Source organism: Halichoerus grypus, chromosome 7 (genome assembly GCF_964656455.1).
Source record: "Halichoerus grypus chromosome 7, mHalGry1.hap1.1, whole genome shotgun sequence".
NCBI classification, from domain to species: Eukaryota; Metazoa; Chordata; class Mammalia; order Carnivora; family Phocidae; genus Halichoerus; species Halichoerus grypus.
The window spans coordinates 56,041,479-56,057,353 of NC_135718.1; the positions used below are offsets into that span (position 1 = coordinate 56,041,479).

Genomic DNA, 15,875 nt, shown 5'->3' on the forward strand with positions numbered 1-15,875 from the left:
TACTCCTTGTTCTATTTTTACACACACTAGCAGTAACTTTGTTAGACAACTATTTGAGAAGCTTACCTTATTGATGTAAAATTGCGACAAGGTAGCAGCATTAATAGCCCACTCTATAGGATGGTAGGCATTGTGTTCAAGCTGCCGTTTTAGGGTACTGTGACAATAATGAGCAGCCTTCTCAAACATTTCCATATGCTGGTAGACTTGAGCCAGGTAATAGAGGTTATGAGTATAAACCTTCTCAAATCTATGAAGAAAAAGTAAATATTTGTATAATGGTTTACAATTTATAAGGAACTTTCATATAGCTTGGTCGTCTCACCAACCCTTTGATTTGGGTATGGCTATTCCATCTATCTGACAGATAAGGAAAACGGAGCCTCAGATTTGAACAGGGTCACATATCTAGTAAGTGGCAAATGGATGTTTTTAAATCCATGTCAGAATCCACATTCTGTAACTTTAGGAGTGTCTCAAAAGAGAAAATACTGTGCTTTTTGGAACAATCATCTTATCTATACTATGTGGAATTACCTGTGAGAGCAGATTTCTGTACCTACTCACCTTTTTGATCTCTCTTGTTCAGTAAGTTTCTCTTCTTCAGGAAGAAAATGCTCAGTAGGATCAAGAGGAGGACTCCCAATCTACAATTAAAGAAAAACAAAACTATAAAATTTTAAACTGTAAGCACCAAGCGCCCTCCTCTGGAGAAACTGGAGAAATCAAATTTTTAAAGCCCAGTATATTTCATTTTTTACCAGTTCCTTTTCATGTTACCCAAGAAGTAATTTTCTTAACCATAAAATTTTAAAGAGTCAAACAAATAAAAGATGATTGCCTAGAAGCTCACAGTTGACAAAATTTTAACTGCTGTGGGAGGTGAACCTCAAATATACTAAAAAAAGATCTACCAATTTCCCTTTTTTCTCAAGGGAATGAGAAAAGTATATAGATTGCCCCCTTTTAATACAGAGGCAATAAAATCAGTGATTCTGTTGTGTATTACCTTGGCCAAGTCACCCAATCTCTTGTGCTTCTGTTTTCTCATTGATAAAATTCCCTCATAAGATTGCTATGAGGATTCAATGAGTTAATACATGTAAGTCACTTATAATACCATCTTAAGCCCTCCGAAAGAGCACCACTAACTGCCTCATCTACTTCTGTGAGGACAGACCTATCCGCAAGACCAGCCTTGCTTTAAAGTGAATTCGTTAAACTTCAAATAGCAAAAATGCCTTCCATTTTTAAAAATGTGATCTTACATTCTGGATGTAAATGCTAAAAGCATCACAAATTGGGTTCCTAGAATTTACAGAAAGTAAAAATGACTAAGACAGGAAGCAAGGCCGAAAGCAAACACAATAGATAAGTAACTCTCCCAAGATCTCAATAATTTTGAGGGCTGTTTATATGCTTACTCTTTAAAAAAAAATATATGCTTACTCTTTTTTGATGAAGGGAATTAATCAATGTATTATTTTCTATACATATTTCATTGTTACGGCTACCACATGTCATATATAACCCTAAATCAAACCACCCTCTTCTCTGAACTAAAACACAGGTATAACTCAGTACAAAAAGTTTGATATGTTTTATGTTTCTATATTAATACTAATGAAATATCATAAGTGTTTGGTATCTACACATTTTTTGAGGGCGGGGGAAGGACAGAGGGAGAGAAAGAGTGAGAATTTTAAGCAGACTTCATGTCAAGCACAGAGCCCAACATGGGCTCAATCTCACAACCCTGAGATCATGATCTGAGCTGAAATCAAGAGTCAGATGCTAAACCGACTGAGCCACCCAGCTGGCCTGGATCTTCACCTTTTTTTTTTTTTTTTAAGATTTTATTTGTTTGTCAGAGAGCAAGAGAGAGAGCGCAAGGTGAGAGGCAGGCAGGGGAGAAGCAGGCTCTTCGCTGAGCAGGGAGCCTGATGCGGGACTCGATCCCAGGACCCCGAGATCATGACCCAAGCCGAAGGTAGACGCTTAACCGATTGAGACACCCAGGCACCCCGGATCTTCACATTTTAAATGAACAATTTCATGTATAAGAGTGTGAGCCTAAAATCATGAAAGGAGGGTGTTCTATATGGATAGATGTTTCTGTGATCTGTCGCACATAACTGACCACCTAGACCTGCACATACACAGGCAGGCTAATGTTTTTGAGATTCATGCTATGTGAATAACCTTGGGAGCTTGGTTCTTTGAAATATATTATCTGGCCTCCAGCCCAGAACTGGCCCTTCTGTTCTGGATGCCAAGAGCTACAAATCTTGTCTCACATCCCCTCCTGCTCCAGGCTGGGCTGGACCCCTGGAATGGGATCCGAGAGAGGAGGCAGACAAACATACCCCAGGCTCCTTGAAAATATAAAAACATGATAACATAGAAATGCAGCTCGCTCCAAACTGCATGTAAGCAAACCATGTTTAACTTCAAGCCCCATCATTTGCCCTATAAATATGGCCCTTATGGGGTCAGTTAGAAGTCTCACCTAAGGGGAGGATGCTCCACCCAGGCCTCTCCATTGGGACTCCAGCCTGGCTGTTTCCACGGGGCTTCCCCAGCTAAGGAGATTGGATGTTGTAAGTACTCAATGTGATGTAATTTTGCCTTATTCTCATTTATTGCCTACTATTACCTTCATCTATGTATAGATTCCTTTCCTCTTCTGTTTCTATTAGGTTTCTACAGTAATAATAAAGCTTTCTTTCCTTTTCAAAACCTAAACACGGCTGTTGTGAATCTTTTGTTCAGAACAGAAAGTTAACATCTCCATTTGGCTTTGTGGTGCTCTGCTCCTCTTCTTAGTACGTTAGGAGGAAAGTTAAAACACCAAGGTAGAAGCACCATGACTTTTAAAATGTACATTCTAAAATTTCTTGGTTGGGGGGCTGGGCAGGAGGGTGCCTGGGTGGCTCAGTAAGTTAAGCATCTGCCATCTACCTTTGGCTCAGGTCATGATCTCAGGGTCCTGGGATCGAGCCCTGTGTTGGGCTCCCTGCTCAGAAGGGAGTGTGCTTCTCCCTCTCCCTCTGCCCCACCCCACCCCCTGCTTGTGTTTTCTCTTCCTCTCTATCTCAAATAAATAAATAAAATCTTAAGAAGAAAATCCTTGGGGATATAATTAACATGCTGATTTGCTCCAATCTTTATCCTCCAGGGGTAGCTTGTTATGGGTAGGGACCATATTTTATTCCTATTTGATTCCCTAGCATTTTGCACAGTATCCGGCACATAGTAAAAACAATACATGTCTAGTGAATTAAACTGACAAAGCAAATAGGAATGTTCCGTCTATGCCTTCTGCTCACAGCACATTCCTTTTACTTGTTATCCTTTTGGTATAGATATGGAAGTCCTCTACATACTACACAGTTCTTTTTTTTTTTTTTTTTGATTTTACTTATTTATTTGTCAGAGAGAGAGAGAGCACAAGCAGGGGGAGTGGCAGGCAGAGGGAGAAGCAGACTCCTGCTGAGCAAGGAGCCTGATGTGGGATTTGATCCCAGGACTCTGGGTTCATGACCTGAGCCTAAGGCAGATGGTTAACCGACTGAGCCACCCAGGCATTCCATTCTTTTTTTTTTTCCTATATTTTTTTATTTATTCATTTGAGACAGAGGGCACAAGCAAGGGGAGAGGCAGAGAGGCAGAGGGAGAGGGAGAAGCAGACTCCCCACTGAGCCAGGAGCCCGATGTGGGGCTCGAGCCTAGGACCCAGAGATCATGACCTGAGCCAAAGGCAGACGCTTATTAACCATCTGAGCCACCCAGGTGCCCCTACACTACACAGTTCTTAAAGAAGCAGCTCAAACTTGTATTTTAGACTAAGTCCAATTACTGAGACAATACAGTATAGTGGTTAAAAGTATGGGTTCTGGAATCAGGTTATGTGGGTCAGAATCCCAGCTTCACCACTTATTAGTGTGTGGCCTTGGGCAAGTCACAATCTAGTGTGCTTCTTTTTCCTCATCTATATAATAGGAATAATAAAAGTATCTACCTTATAAGTTGTCATGAGGATTAAATGAGTTAAAACTGGTAAATCATTTATAATAGTGCCTGCAGGTACTATAAATAAGTGCTTAAATGTTTGTTAAATAAGTAAAATATCAACAGTGGGAATATAACAAACTAAAAAGCTTCTACAGAGTGAAGAAACCCAAAAACAAAATGAAAAGACAACCTACCAAATAGAAAATTTCTGCAATCACGTATTTGAGAAGGGGTTAATATTCAAAATATATAAAAAACTCATGCAACTCAATAGCAAAAAGACCCAACCAATCTGATTTAAAAATGGGCAGAGGATCTAAATAGACATTATTCAAAAAAAGACATACAGATGGCTAACAAATACATGAAAAGATGTTCAACATCACTAATCATCAGGGAAATGCAAATCAAAACTACAATGAGGTATTACTTCACACCTGTCAGAATGGCTATTATCAAAAAAGACAAGAAATAACAAGTGTTGGCAAAGTTAGAGAAAAGGGAACCCCTGTGCACTGTTGGTAGAAATGTAAATTAGGCAGCCTCTATGGAAAACAGTATGGAGGTTTCTCAAAAAATTAAAAATAGAACTACCATATGATCCAGCAATTCCATTTCTGGGTATTTATCCAAAGGAAATGAAAACATGAAAAGATAAAAGCACCCCCATGTTCACTGTAGCATTATTTACAACAGCCAAGACCTGGAAACAACCTAAGTGTCCATCAGTGAGTAAATGGAGAAAAAAATGTGGTGTGTATACACACATACACACACACACACACACACAGGAAATTATTTAGCCATAAAAAAAAAAGAAGGAAATCCTGCCATTTGTAATATGGATGGACTTTAAGGACATCATGGTAAATGAAATAAGTCAGAGAAAGACAAATACCATACGATCTCACTTATATATGGAATCTTAAAAAGAAAAAAAAGAAAAGAAAAAACACACAAGAAAAAAGAATGCCTAGATGCAGAGAGCAGACTGGTTGTTTCCAGAGGTGGAGGTAGTAAAGAAAAGGGTGAAGGTGGTCAAGAGACAAAAACTTCCAGTTATAAAACAAATAAATCTTGGGGATGCACTGTACAGCATGATGCCTACAGTTAATAATACTGTATTGTATATTTGAATTTTGCTAAAAGAACAGATCTTAAAAGTTCTCATCACAAGAAAAAAAACTGTAAATGTATGTGGTAACAGACGTTAACTAGACTTGTGATCATTTCACAATATATACAGATATTGAATCATTATGTGGTACATCCTATACTAATATAATGTTATATGTCAACTATATCTCAGTTTAAAATAAAGATTTAACAAAAATGAGCAAACAAATCAGCCAGAAAACACAAACTCGAGTAAATACATGTAAAAAGGCATGAAGTAAACACTTTCAAAAGAAAAAATAAAAATGGAATATAAACACTTAAAAATCATCAAAGAAATTCAAGTTAAAACAAGACTATTTTGCCTACAATAAGGGCACAGATTTTTTTTTAAAGCTACATAAGGAAAAGTTCCGAAGGAGATGAGAACTTTCATATACTAGTGAAATAAGAATACATTCCTAGTGTTTTCGGAAAGCAATGTTATAACATGTGAAATGCTTTTAAATGCCCATTCTCCAAATACTGAACAGTACAACTTATATGTGGCATCTAAAAAAAAAAAAAAAAAAAAAAAAAGGTTAACTCCTAGAAATAGAATAGAATGCTGGGTGCCAGGGGCTGGGAGAGGGGGAAATGGGGAGAAGCTGGGCAAAGGGCACAAACTTCCAGTTATAAGATGAGTAAGTTCTAAAGATCTAATAAACAACATAGTGACTATAGTTAACAATACTGTATTATATACTTGAAAGTTGCTAAGAAAGTAAATCTTAAATGTTCTCATCACCCCCCGCCCGCCCCCAAAAAAGGTAATTATGTAAGGTGATGGAGATTTTTTTTTTAAGATTTTATTTATTTATTTGAGAGAGAAAATGAGACAGAGAGAGCATGAGAGGGGGGAGGGTCAGAGGGAGAAGCAGACTCCCTGCTGAGCAGGGAGCCCGATGCAGGACTCGATCCCAGGACTCCAGGATTATGACCTGAGCCAAAGGCAGTCGCTTAACCAATTGAGCCACCCAGGTGCCCAGGTGATGGAGATATTAACTAATCCTAGTGTGGTAATCATTTGCAGCATATTCATATATCAGATTATCACACTGTACACCCTAAATTTATACAATATTATATGTCAATTATATCAATAAAGGTAGGGGGCACCTGGCTGGCTCAGTAGGTAGAGCATGCGACTCTTGATTTTGGAGTTATGAGTTCGAGCCCCACACTAGGTGTATAGATTACTTAAAAAATAAAATCTTGAAAAATAAAAAGCTGGGAAAAATTTAAATAAATAAGTTAAATATCCCTCTGTCTTTTTTTTTTAACTTTTTAAGTAATCTCTACACCCAAAGTGGGGCCCAAACTCAAGATCAAGAGTCACATGCTCCAGCAAATGAGTTAGCCAGGTGCCCCAATATTTGGTCTCTTAACCTCACACAAAACCTACCAATGAATAACTCTTCATAACAATAAAATATATTTTCTTGGGCGCCTGGGTGGCTCAGTCGGTTAAGTGTCTGCCTTCGGCTCAGGTCATGATCCCAGGTCCTGGGATCGAGTCCTGCATCAGGCTCCCTGCTCAGCGGGGAGTCTGCTTCTCCCTCTGCCTGCCGCTCCCCCTGCTTGTGCTCCCTCTCTCTCTGTGTCAAATAAATAAAATCTTTAAAAAATAAATAAATAAAATATATTTTCTTTATTACTTATTCTATATCTGAACAATTTTATGGAGAAAAAGAATCCCTTTATCTTAATACAATAATTATTCAACAATATTACCTTGAAAGGCAGCATGGTACAGTAGAAAGAGAACTTTCATATACGGGGTCTGACAAACCAAATTTAAATCCTGACTCTGTCACATAGTGTATGTTAACCTCACTGAATGACAAGCTCCCTACCTATAAAAGGGAATAACAGTACTTCCTTCATAAAACAACAAGAACAACAACAAAACAGTACCTCCTTCATAGAGTTGTTGTGAGAATAAAATACAGCCTGCTTAAGCACTCAATAAACATTAGTGTTTATTAGTTATAACTTTTATTTTTTTAAGATTTTATTTATTTGTCAGAGAGAGAGAAAGAGAGCACAAGCAGGGGGAGCGGCAGGCAGAGTAGGCAGAGGGAGAAGCAGACTCCCTGCTGAGCAAGGAGCCTGAGGGGGGGATCAATCCCAGGACCCCGAGATCATGACTTGAGCTGAAGGCAGCCGCCCAACTGACTGAGCCACCCAGGCGCGCCTACAACTTCTAAAACTAAAATGTTCATTTTTATCACTTATAACATCTAGTCCATCTTTACAGGGAAGATGAAAAAACGTAAGTAGAGTATAATCAAGGTGTACGCATGTATTGTATACATTTTCCATGTATTCATGATCCAGATGTTTATCATTTTAATGGTTATATCATATCCCCTTTTATTAGTGTACCATAGTTTACTTAACCATTCTGCAACTATTTGATACGTAGAGCATGTTTCTGGTGACTTTGCATTAACTACTCTATTATCTGATCCCCACAACATTTGTTTATTGTTGATAGGAAGGTTATCCCCATCTTACAGATGAGGAACCGGTGGCACAGAAAGTCTGAATTCCCCCAGGTCAGTCAGTTATAACCACAAACCAAACTAGAATCCCCAGTCGCCTATCTTCAAATCCAGTGATTTCCCCTGCTGTGTTTAGATCTCTCCTTTACCTAGAACTCTATTTCTTATCTACAGATTTTTTTTAAATGACATTCTAACGCCTGCCACTATTAGGGCAATAATTTATGAAATATTAAAAATATTTTTATTTAGAATAACTATTGATACTAGGCAAGTACAAAATCATATAAGCAATTAAATTCTCCAACTACTGTAGATATATATTTAAACTGAAACGCTCTATTAAAATTCACTCAAGCATTCACACAGTAGTAACATTCTTTTTTTTGATTGATCTGGATGGACAAAGTGGAATATCACTCATTATTTCAAGAAACAGGTACTGTTCTAGATGCTGTGGAAACAGCAGTGAATACAGTTAAAAAAATATCCTTGTCATCAGGGAACTTACATTTTAGTACTGAAGATGGGTGATAAATAAGATATATCACTAAAATGAACATCGTGTTAGATAATGGTAAGTGTGAAGCAGAAAATAAAGCAGGAAAGGAGGACAGGAAGTGTCAGAGGGGTGGTTTGTAGTATCAGGCGGAGTGGCCAGTGAGTGCTCACTGGATGGGAGACATCAGAGTCAAAAGCTGAAGGGAATGAAGGAGTGAGCCAGGTCAATAGCTAGTGGAAGAGCAGTCTCAGCAGAGGAAACAGTTAAGGGCAAAGACCCTGAGTCAGGAGCTTGTCTGGTGTGTTTCAGGAATAGCAAGAAGGCCAATGTAGCTACATCACAGTGAGACAGGAGAAAATAGTAGAAGATAAAATTAGAGAAGGGGCGCCTGGGTGGTGCAGTCGGTTGAGCAACTGACTCCTGGTTTCGGCTCAGGTTGAGATCTCAGGGTCATGAGATCGAGCCCCGGGTCGGGCTCTGCACTCAGCGCTGAGTCTGCTTAAAGATTCTCACTGCCTCTCCCTCTGACCCTCCCCGCCTCAAATAAATAAATCTTTTAAAAAAATTACAGAAATAATGGCAGCCAAACAGATAATGAACTTGTAGTCTTTATAAGGTCTTTGGGGTCTACACTAAGCAAGATGGGAAAGCCATTAGCAGAACTTGAGGGAAGCAGTGATGTGATGGGAGCTGCGAACAGACTGAAGGGGGCATGAGAGCAGAAAGACCAGTTAGGAGACTACAGCAATAATCTCAGCAAGAGAGGGTGGTGGCTTGCACCAGGGGATAGCCGTGGTCTGATTCTAGATATAATTTAAAGGTGAAGCCAACTGTAGGTTAGATACAGTGTGAGGAGAAGAGGAGTGTCCAAGGTTTTAGGCCTCAGCAACTGGAAGAAAGAAGTTGGTGTTTACAGCAAGGGAGGTGGGGAGGGGAAGGTTACCAGTAGCTTTAGAGACACCTACTCCTTAAAAAGTGCAAATGTCACATCAGCAGTGGGACAGACAAGTCTGGAATTGGAGAGGTACAGACTGGAGATATAATTGGGAGCCATCAGCGAAGAGATGGTATTTAGAACAAGGGAATGAAGGCAGATGGAAAGAGGAGACGTCCAAAGACTCCACTCTGGGTACTCCAGCGTTCAGAGGCTGGGAAATACGGAGGAAGCATCACAGAGAAGAAAGAAAAAGAGGTGGAAGCTAAGTAAAAAAAGTGTTTCAAGGAAGAGAGACTAACAACTGTGCCAAATGCTAGATTGATCAACTATGTCAAATGCTACTGAGAAGTCAAATAAGATGAGGACTAAAAATTTAGTGATTTTAGCAACATATAAAACACTAGTGAACTTGGTAAGACACTGATTTTCTTTTTCTTTTTTAAGACTTTTTTTCCAGGCAACATACATTTATTTCATATTTCTAGGAGGTAAAAAAAAATATCAGATACTGATGCTTTATGCATGCTCAGGGCCAGCTTATAAATACTCCATTCCGGGGCCCCTGGGTGGCTCAGTCATTGGGCGTCTGCCTTCCGCTCAGGTCATGATCCCGAGGTCCTGGGATTGAGCCCCGCACTGGGCTCCTCGCTCTGCGGGAGGCCTGCTTCTCCCTCTCCCACTCCCCCTGCTTGTGTTCCCTCTCTCGCTGTGTCTATCTCTGTCAAATGAATAAATTAAAAAAAAAAAAATCTAAAAATAAATAAATAAATAAATAAATAAATAAAATATTCCATTCAGTGAAGTCTTAACACAAATTTGCATCAGTGAAAAGAAACTGGCAAAATCCATTTCCTGCCAATCAACTTGTCAGATGGTGAAGACCAAAACAGAATGTTTCATCAGTTTTAATTTTTTTTCAAAGATTTTAATTATTTATTTGAGAGAGAGCGTGCGAGCCTGCACACATGAGGTGGGGGGAGGGGCAGAGGGAGAGGCAGACTCCCCACTGAGCAAGGAGCCCTACGCCACTCGATCCTAGGACCCTGGGATCATGACCTGAGCCAAAGGCAGATGCTTAACCAACTGAGCTACCCAGGCACCCCCAGTTTTAATTTTTAAATATGACTGTCACATTGGAAAAATGAAATAAATTCATTAAAATAAACTGTACAAAGGCAAAGTAGAATAACAAAAAAATATTTTACTAAAACGAAAGATTACAGAAATTTCCAGACAAGCCATATAAAATGGTCATAAGCTTTTTTTTAAAGGAAGGATTCTACACTTGAATTATAATGTTTATTAGTGAGGGCTGTGATGTTTGTTTAATGTTTCCATTTTGGTTCAATCAAGCTTGTCCATCTACAGCATCTAAATAAAGTTAGACTTGGCTAGAGAGCATATTCTAAAGAACTGGTTAGCTGCTTTTAACCAAGGCAATTAGATCACCAAAGAAGTGGGAAAGGAACCCATAAAATTAAAACTACTTCTCTCCCTCAAAAAAAATAATAAAAACACCCATACCCCTATAGCTAATCCTGACAATTACCTTCATTCACAGTGCTTCATACTTAAACCATGATGGGGGAAATGAATAAAAGCAGAGAGGGGCCACTCCTTTTAAACGTTTCACAACAATCCGGATGGTACTTCTAGCCTCCGCTCATGCTTTACAACACTGAATCAGGACAAGACATAGATCTGCTAATGTGCATTTAATCACCAAAGGACTGAAGATGTCCAGGCTTTTATTCTATAATGTCTCTAAGACTGTGCAAACAAAAAAGGAAGAAGTCTCGGCAGAACAGAAGTGATGCACGCTTAATGATCAGATCGATTTTAAATATTATTCATGGCATATAGCCTAGTGCATGCTCTAGCTGTTTCTATGGCTTGGGCTTCATCGGTCTTCCATCGCTCCGCTACATCATCATGGATCATCTGTATTGGGAGCACTTAACAAAGCCTGGATCGACAGCAGAACTTACGGATCTGCAGGACGTACTGAGGACCACTTATCTTTCAAAATATCTAAACATATTCTTCCCAACGTGTCTACATTAGGATGATAAATTTTGGTCATGAAACATAGTTTAAGGGCTACCATCGAGTATTCTTCTGGAAGGAATAATTCAAGTTTAAAAGTCCCTCCCTCAAAAATGAAACAAGACGAAACCAGAGAGGGAGACAAACCATAAGAGACTCTTAATCTCAGGAAACAAACTGAGGGTTGCTGGAGGGGAGAGGGGTGGGGGGGGATGTTTTGGCTTTGTGATGGACACTGGGGAGGGTATGTACTATGGTGAGCCTTGTGAATTGTGTAAGACTGATGAATCACAGACCTGTGCCCCTGAAACAAATAATACATTATATGTTAATTAAAAAAAATTTTTTTAAAGTCCCTCCCTCAAGAAAAATAAAATTAAATTAAAATTAAAATTAAATAAAAAAATAAAAGTCCCTCCCTCAAATGGAAATCCTGGGGGCCAGCAATGACCACATGAAAATAACGGGCATTGTTTTCATCTGGTTCTGCTTTAATGCCAGGAACTGCTTCTACCAGCAAACGCTGGGTTTCCTTCATAATCCTGTGGGGCAGCCCGACCATCTTGTCAACTCCCGAGTTTGGCCTCTAGTCTTGACTCTGGCTCTGCTTGCTTCACACACGAGTGCTAAGATTTTATTTTTAAGTAATCTCTACACCCAACATGGGGCTCAAATGCACAACCCCGAGATCAAGAGTCACATAGTCTACTTGCTGAGCCAGCCAGGTGCCCCAATAAGGCATTGCTTCTTAACTCTGAATGTAAGAAACATCAAAATATCTGGTTATTTAAAGGAGTGCTACGCATAGCCTCAAAACAAAATTAACTAAAATCCATTGTAATTTTAGAAGACTGCCGACATTTAAAAAAAACTGGGCTTTATTTTTTAGAGCAGTTTTAGGTTCACAGAAAAATTAAGCTGATGTGGACACCTGGGCGGCTCAGTCGGTTAAGTGTCTGCCTTTGGCTAAGGTCTTGATCTCAGGATCCTGGGATCAAGCCCCCCACGTTGGGCTCCCTGCTCAGTGGGGAGACTTTACCCTCTCTGCCATTACCCCTGCTTGTGCTTGCTCTCTCCCACTGTGTGTCAAATAAATAAAATCTTAAAAAAAAAAAGGAAAAATTAAGCTGATGTTATAGAAATACCTCCTATACCCCCTTGCCTGCACACATGGGTAATCTACAAACTGCCAACTTTTAGCAGGCAAAATTTATTAAGGAATGGATCGTAACACAGTGATTTGCTGCTTTTACAGGGCTGTGACCCTCTAAAATAGAAATTTTCGATCTAGGCTCCCTAGAGCCCTAGAAAGTTCTATGGCACCTCTTTTGTACTACCACAGTGGGGTGGGAAGAAAGCACCTAGTGGACTGGGCTGAGAGTTCTTCTGACCTGCTTAACCACAGTGGCTCAGTTTTTACAAATTACATTTCAAAGGGATTTCACAAGTGGAAAAAAAAAAAAATCACTGAAAACCTTTTCTCTGAGGCAGTGGTTCTCAAAGTATAGTACCTGGACCAGCAGCATCAACATCAGCTGGCACCTTGTTAAAAAGGCAAATTCTCAGGCCTCAACCAAGACCTACTGAAGAGTCTCGGAGTGAACATTCTGTTTTAACAAGCCCTCCAGAGCCCTCCACAGACAGATGCATGCTGAAATTTGAGAACCATGCCCTCAAAGACTTTAGATATTTTGCTTAAGTAGCTGTTTGCTTTCCTGTAAGCACTGCTATTCTCAGTGGAAATCAAAATAAAATTTTTATTTTTACTTATATTTCAAAATAGAATTTTTATTTTGTTATTCTTTTTTAAAGATTTTATTTATTTATGAGAGAAAGAGCGTGCATGCACTAGTAGGGGGGAGGGCAGAGGGAGAGGGAGAAGCAGACTCCCTGCTGAGCAGGGAGCCCGATGCAGGACTCAATCCCAGCACCCTGGAATCATGACCTGAGCCAAAGGCAGATGTGTAACCAACTAAGCCACCCAGGCGCCCTCAAAATAGAATTTTTAGATTATAAATGAAAATATGCCAATATCAGTATTTTAGGTTAATATCAGAATATTTCCTATATAATTATATTTGGACTAAGACTGCACTTAGACCCCATCTGAGGATTATTTTTAAGAACCCTATCTGGGGGGCGCCCAGGTGGCTGTCGTTAGGCATCTGCCTTCGGCTTGGGTCATGATCCCAGGGTCCTAGGATTGAGCCCCATATTGGGCTCCCTGGTCCACAGGAAGCCTGCTTCTCCCTCTCCCACTCCCCCTGCTTGTGTTCCCTCTCTCGCTGTGTCTCTCTCTGTCAAATAAATTAAGAAAATCTTAAAAAAAAAAAAAAAAAAGAACCCTATTAGGTAGCAGACCTATCCACAGAGACCTGATAGGCCAGAAAGGACTGGCATGATATATTCAGGGTACTAAACGAGAAAAATATGCAGCCAAGAATACTTTATCCAGCTAGGCTGTTATTGAAAATAGGAGAGATAAAAAGCTTCCAGGACAAACAGAAACTAAAAGAATTTGCAATCACCAAACCAACCCTACAAGAAATATTGAAAGGGGTCCTCGAAGCAAGGAGAGAGCCCAAAAGTAACATAGACCAGAAAGGAACAGAGACAATATACAGTAACAGTCACCTTATAGGCAATATAATGGCACTAAATTCATATCTAAATTCATTATCGAGAAAGGGAAACCTGAGATCCGGCTGCTGACTGAGAAATGCAACACGGTCAAAATGTGGGTACAGCTCCTGATTCCCAGGATAGAAGATGGGAACAACTTCAGGGTCTCCATTCAGAGGAGACAGTTGCAGAACTAAGAACCGTTGCAAGTGAAGCTGCATCTTATCTGGACCAGATTATATTACAAAAGCCAAACTGGTTTCTAAAATAACTAAATATCCATACGTGGACGACTATCGCTGCACTGTGACAGACATTGATGAGAAAGAATATATCAGCCTTCGGCTCATCATATCAGAGCTAAGGAATCAATATGTCACTCTACGTGACATAATCCCGAAAAATATCAAGAAGATCAAACGGCCCCAGAGCAGCAATGCAGAGACACTGTACTGAGGCCATGGCCAGGGCCAGGGGACTCTGTGAGTCTGGCTCAAGACCGACATTGCCTTGGTTTGTTATATGACTATCGTGATGGGGAAACTGGCTGGAAATAGTAATCACACCTCTCTCTGTTTTTAATTAGAGTCTTTTTTTTTTTTTAAGATTTTATTTATTTATTTGACAGAGAGAGAGACAGCTAGAGAGGGAACACAAGCAGGGGGAGTGGGAGAGGGAGAAGCAGGCCCCCCGCCGAGCAGGGAGCCCGATGAGGGGCTCAATCCCAGGACCCTGGGATCACGACCCGAGCTAAAGGCAGACGCCCCTTTAGTTAGAGTCTAATGAAACTCTCATGTAGTTCTGTGGAAAAAAAAAAAGAAAAAGAGCATCCTACTAAAGAATGAATGGGTCAACCAGGAAATTAAAGAAGAATTTAAAAAATTCATGGAAACAAATGAAAATGAAAACACAACTGTTCAAAATCTTTGGGATGCAACAAAGGCAGTTCTAAGAGGTAAGTATATAGCAATACAAGCCTTTCTCAAGAAACAAGAAAGGTCTCAAATACACAACCTAACCCTACACCTAAAGGAGCTGGAGAAAGAACAGCAAATAAAATAAAGCCTGAATTAATAAGATTGATAAACCCCTGGCCAGACTTATCAAAAAGAAAACAGAAAGGACCCAAATTAAAAAAATCATGATGAAAGGAGAGATCCCAACCAACACCAAAGTAATACAAACAATTATAAGAACATAACATGAGCAACTATACATGCCAACAAATTAGACAATCTGGAAGAAATGGATGCATTCCTAGAGACGTATAAACTACCAAAACTGAGCCAGAAAGAAAACCTGACCAGACCTATAACCACTAAGGAAATTGAAGCAGTCATCAAAACTCTCCCAACAAACGAGAGCCCAGGGCCAGATGGCTTCCCAGGGGAATTCTACCAAACATTTAAAGAAGAATTAATACCTATTCTTCTGAAACTGTTCCAAAAAATAGAAATGGAAGGAAAACTTCCAAACTCATTTTATGAGGCCAGCATTACCTTGATCCCAAAACCAGACAAAGACCCCATCAAAAAGGAGAATTACAGACCAATATCCCTGATGAACATGGATGCAAAAATTCTCACCAAAATACTAGCCAATAGATCCAACAGTACATTAAAAGGATTATTCACCACAACCAAGTGGGATTTATTCCTGGGCTGCAAGGTTGGTTCAACATCTGAAATATCAATCAATGTGATACAATACATTAATAAAAGAAAGAACAAGAACCATACGATCCTCTCAATAGATGCAGAAAAAGCATTTGACAAAGTACAGCATCTTTTCTTGATCAGAACTCTTCAGAGTATAGGGATAGAGGGTACATACCTCAAGATCATAAAAGCCATCTATGAAAAACCCACAGTGAATATCATCCTCAATGGGGAAAAACTGAGAGCTTTCCCACTAAGGTCAGGAATGCGGCAGGGATTTCCACTATCACCACTGCTATTCAACATAGTACTAGAAGTCCTAGCCACAGCAATCAGACAACGAAAAGAAATAAAAGGCCTCCGAATCGGCAAAGAAGAAATCAAACTCTCACTCTTTGCAGATGATATGATACTTTATGTGGAAAACCCAAAAG

The 15,875-nt window shown here is 39.6% G+C and overlaps 1 protein-coding gene and 1 pseudogene across 1 annotated transcript in view; both read right to left on the reverse strand.

Annotated features, from left to right (window-relative positions):
- KIFBP (kinesin family binding protein) overlaps positions 1-15,875 on the reverse strand; it is a 41,688-nt gene that overhangs the window by 13,987 nt on the left and 11,826 nt on the right. Inside the window, exons 3-4 of the mRNA XM_078077639.1 lie at positions 568-647; positions 67-250 (exon numbers count right to left, since the gene is read on the reverse strand). Coding sequence (XP_077933765.1) covers positions 67-250; positions 568-647 — 264 coding nt within the window. The remainder of the gene's footprint in view (positions 1-66; positions 251-567; positions 648-15,875) is intronic.
- Positions 10,955-11,723, reverse strand: LOC144382470 (ubiquitin-conjugating enzyme E2 N-like; annotated as a pseudogene).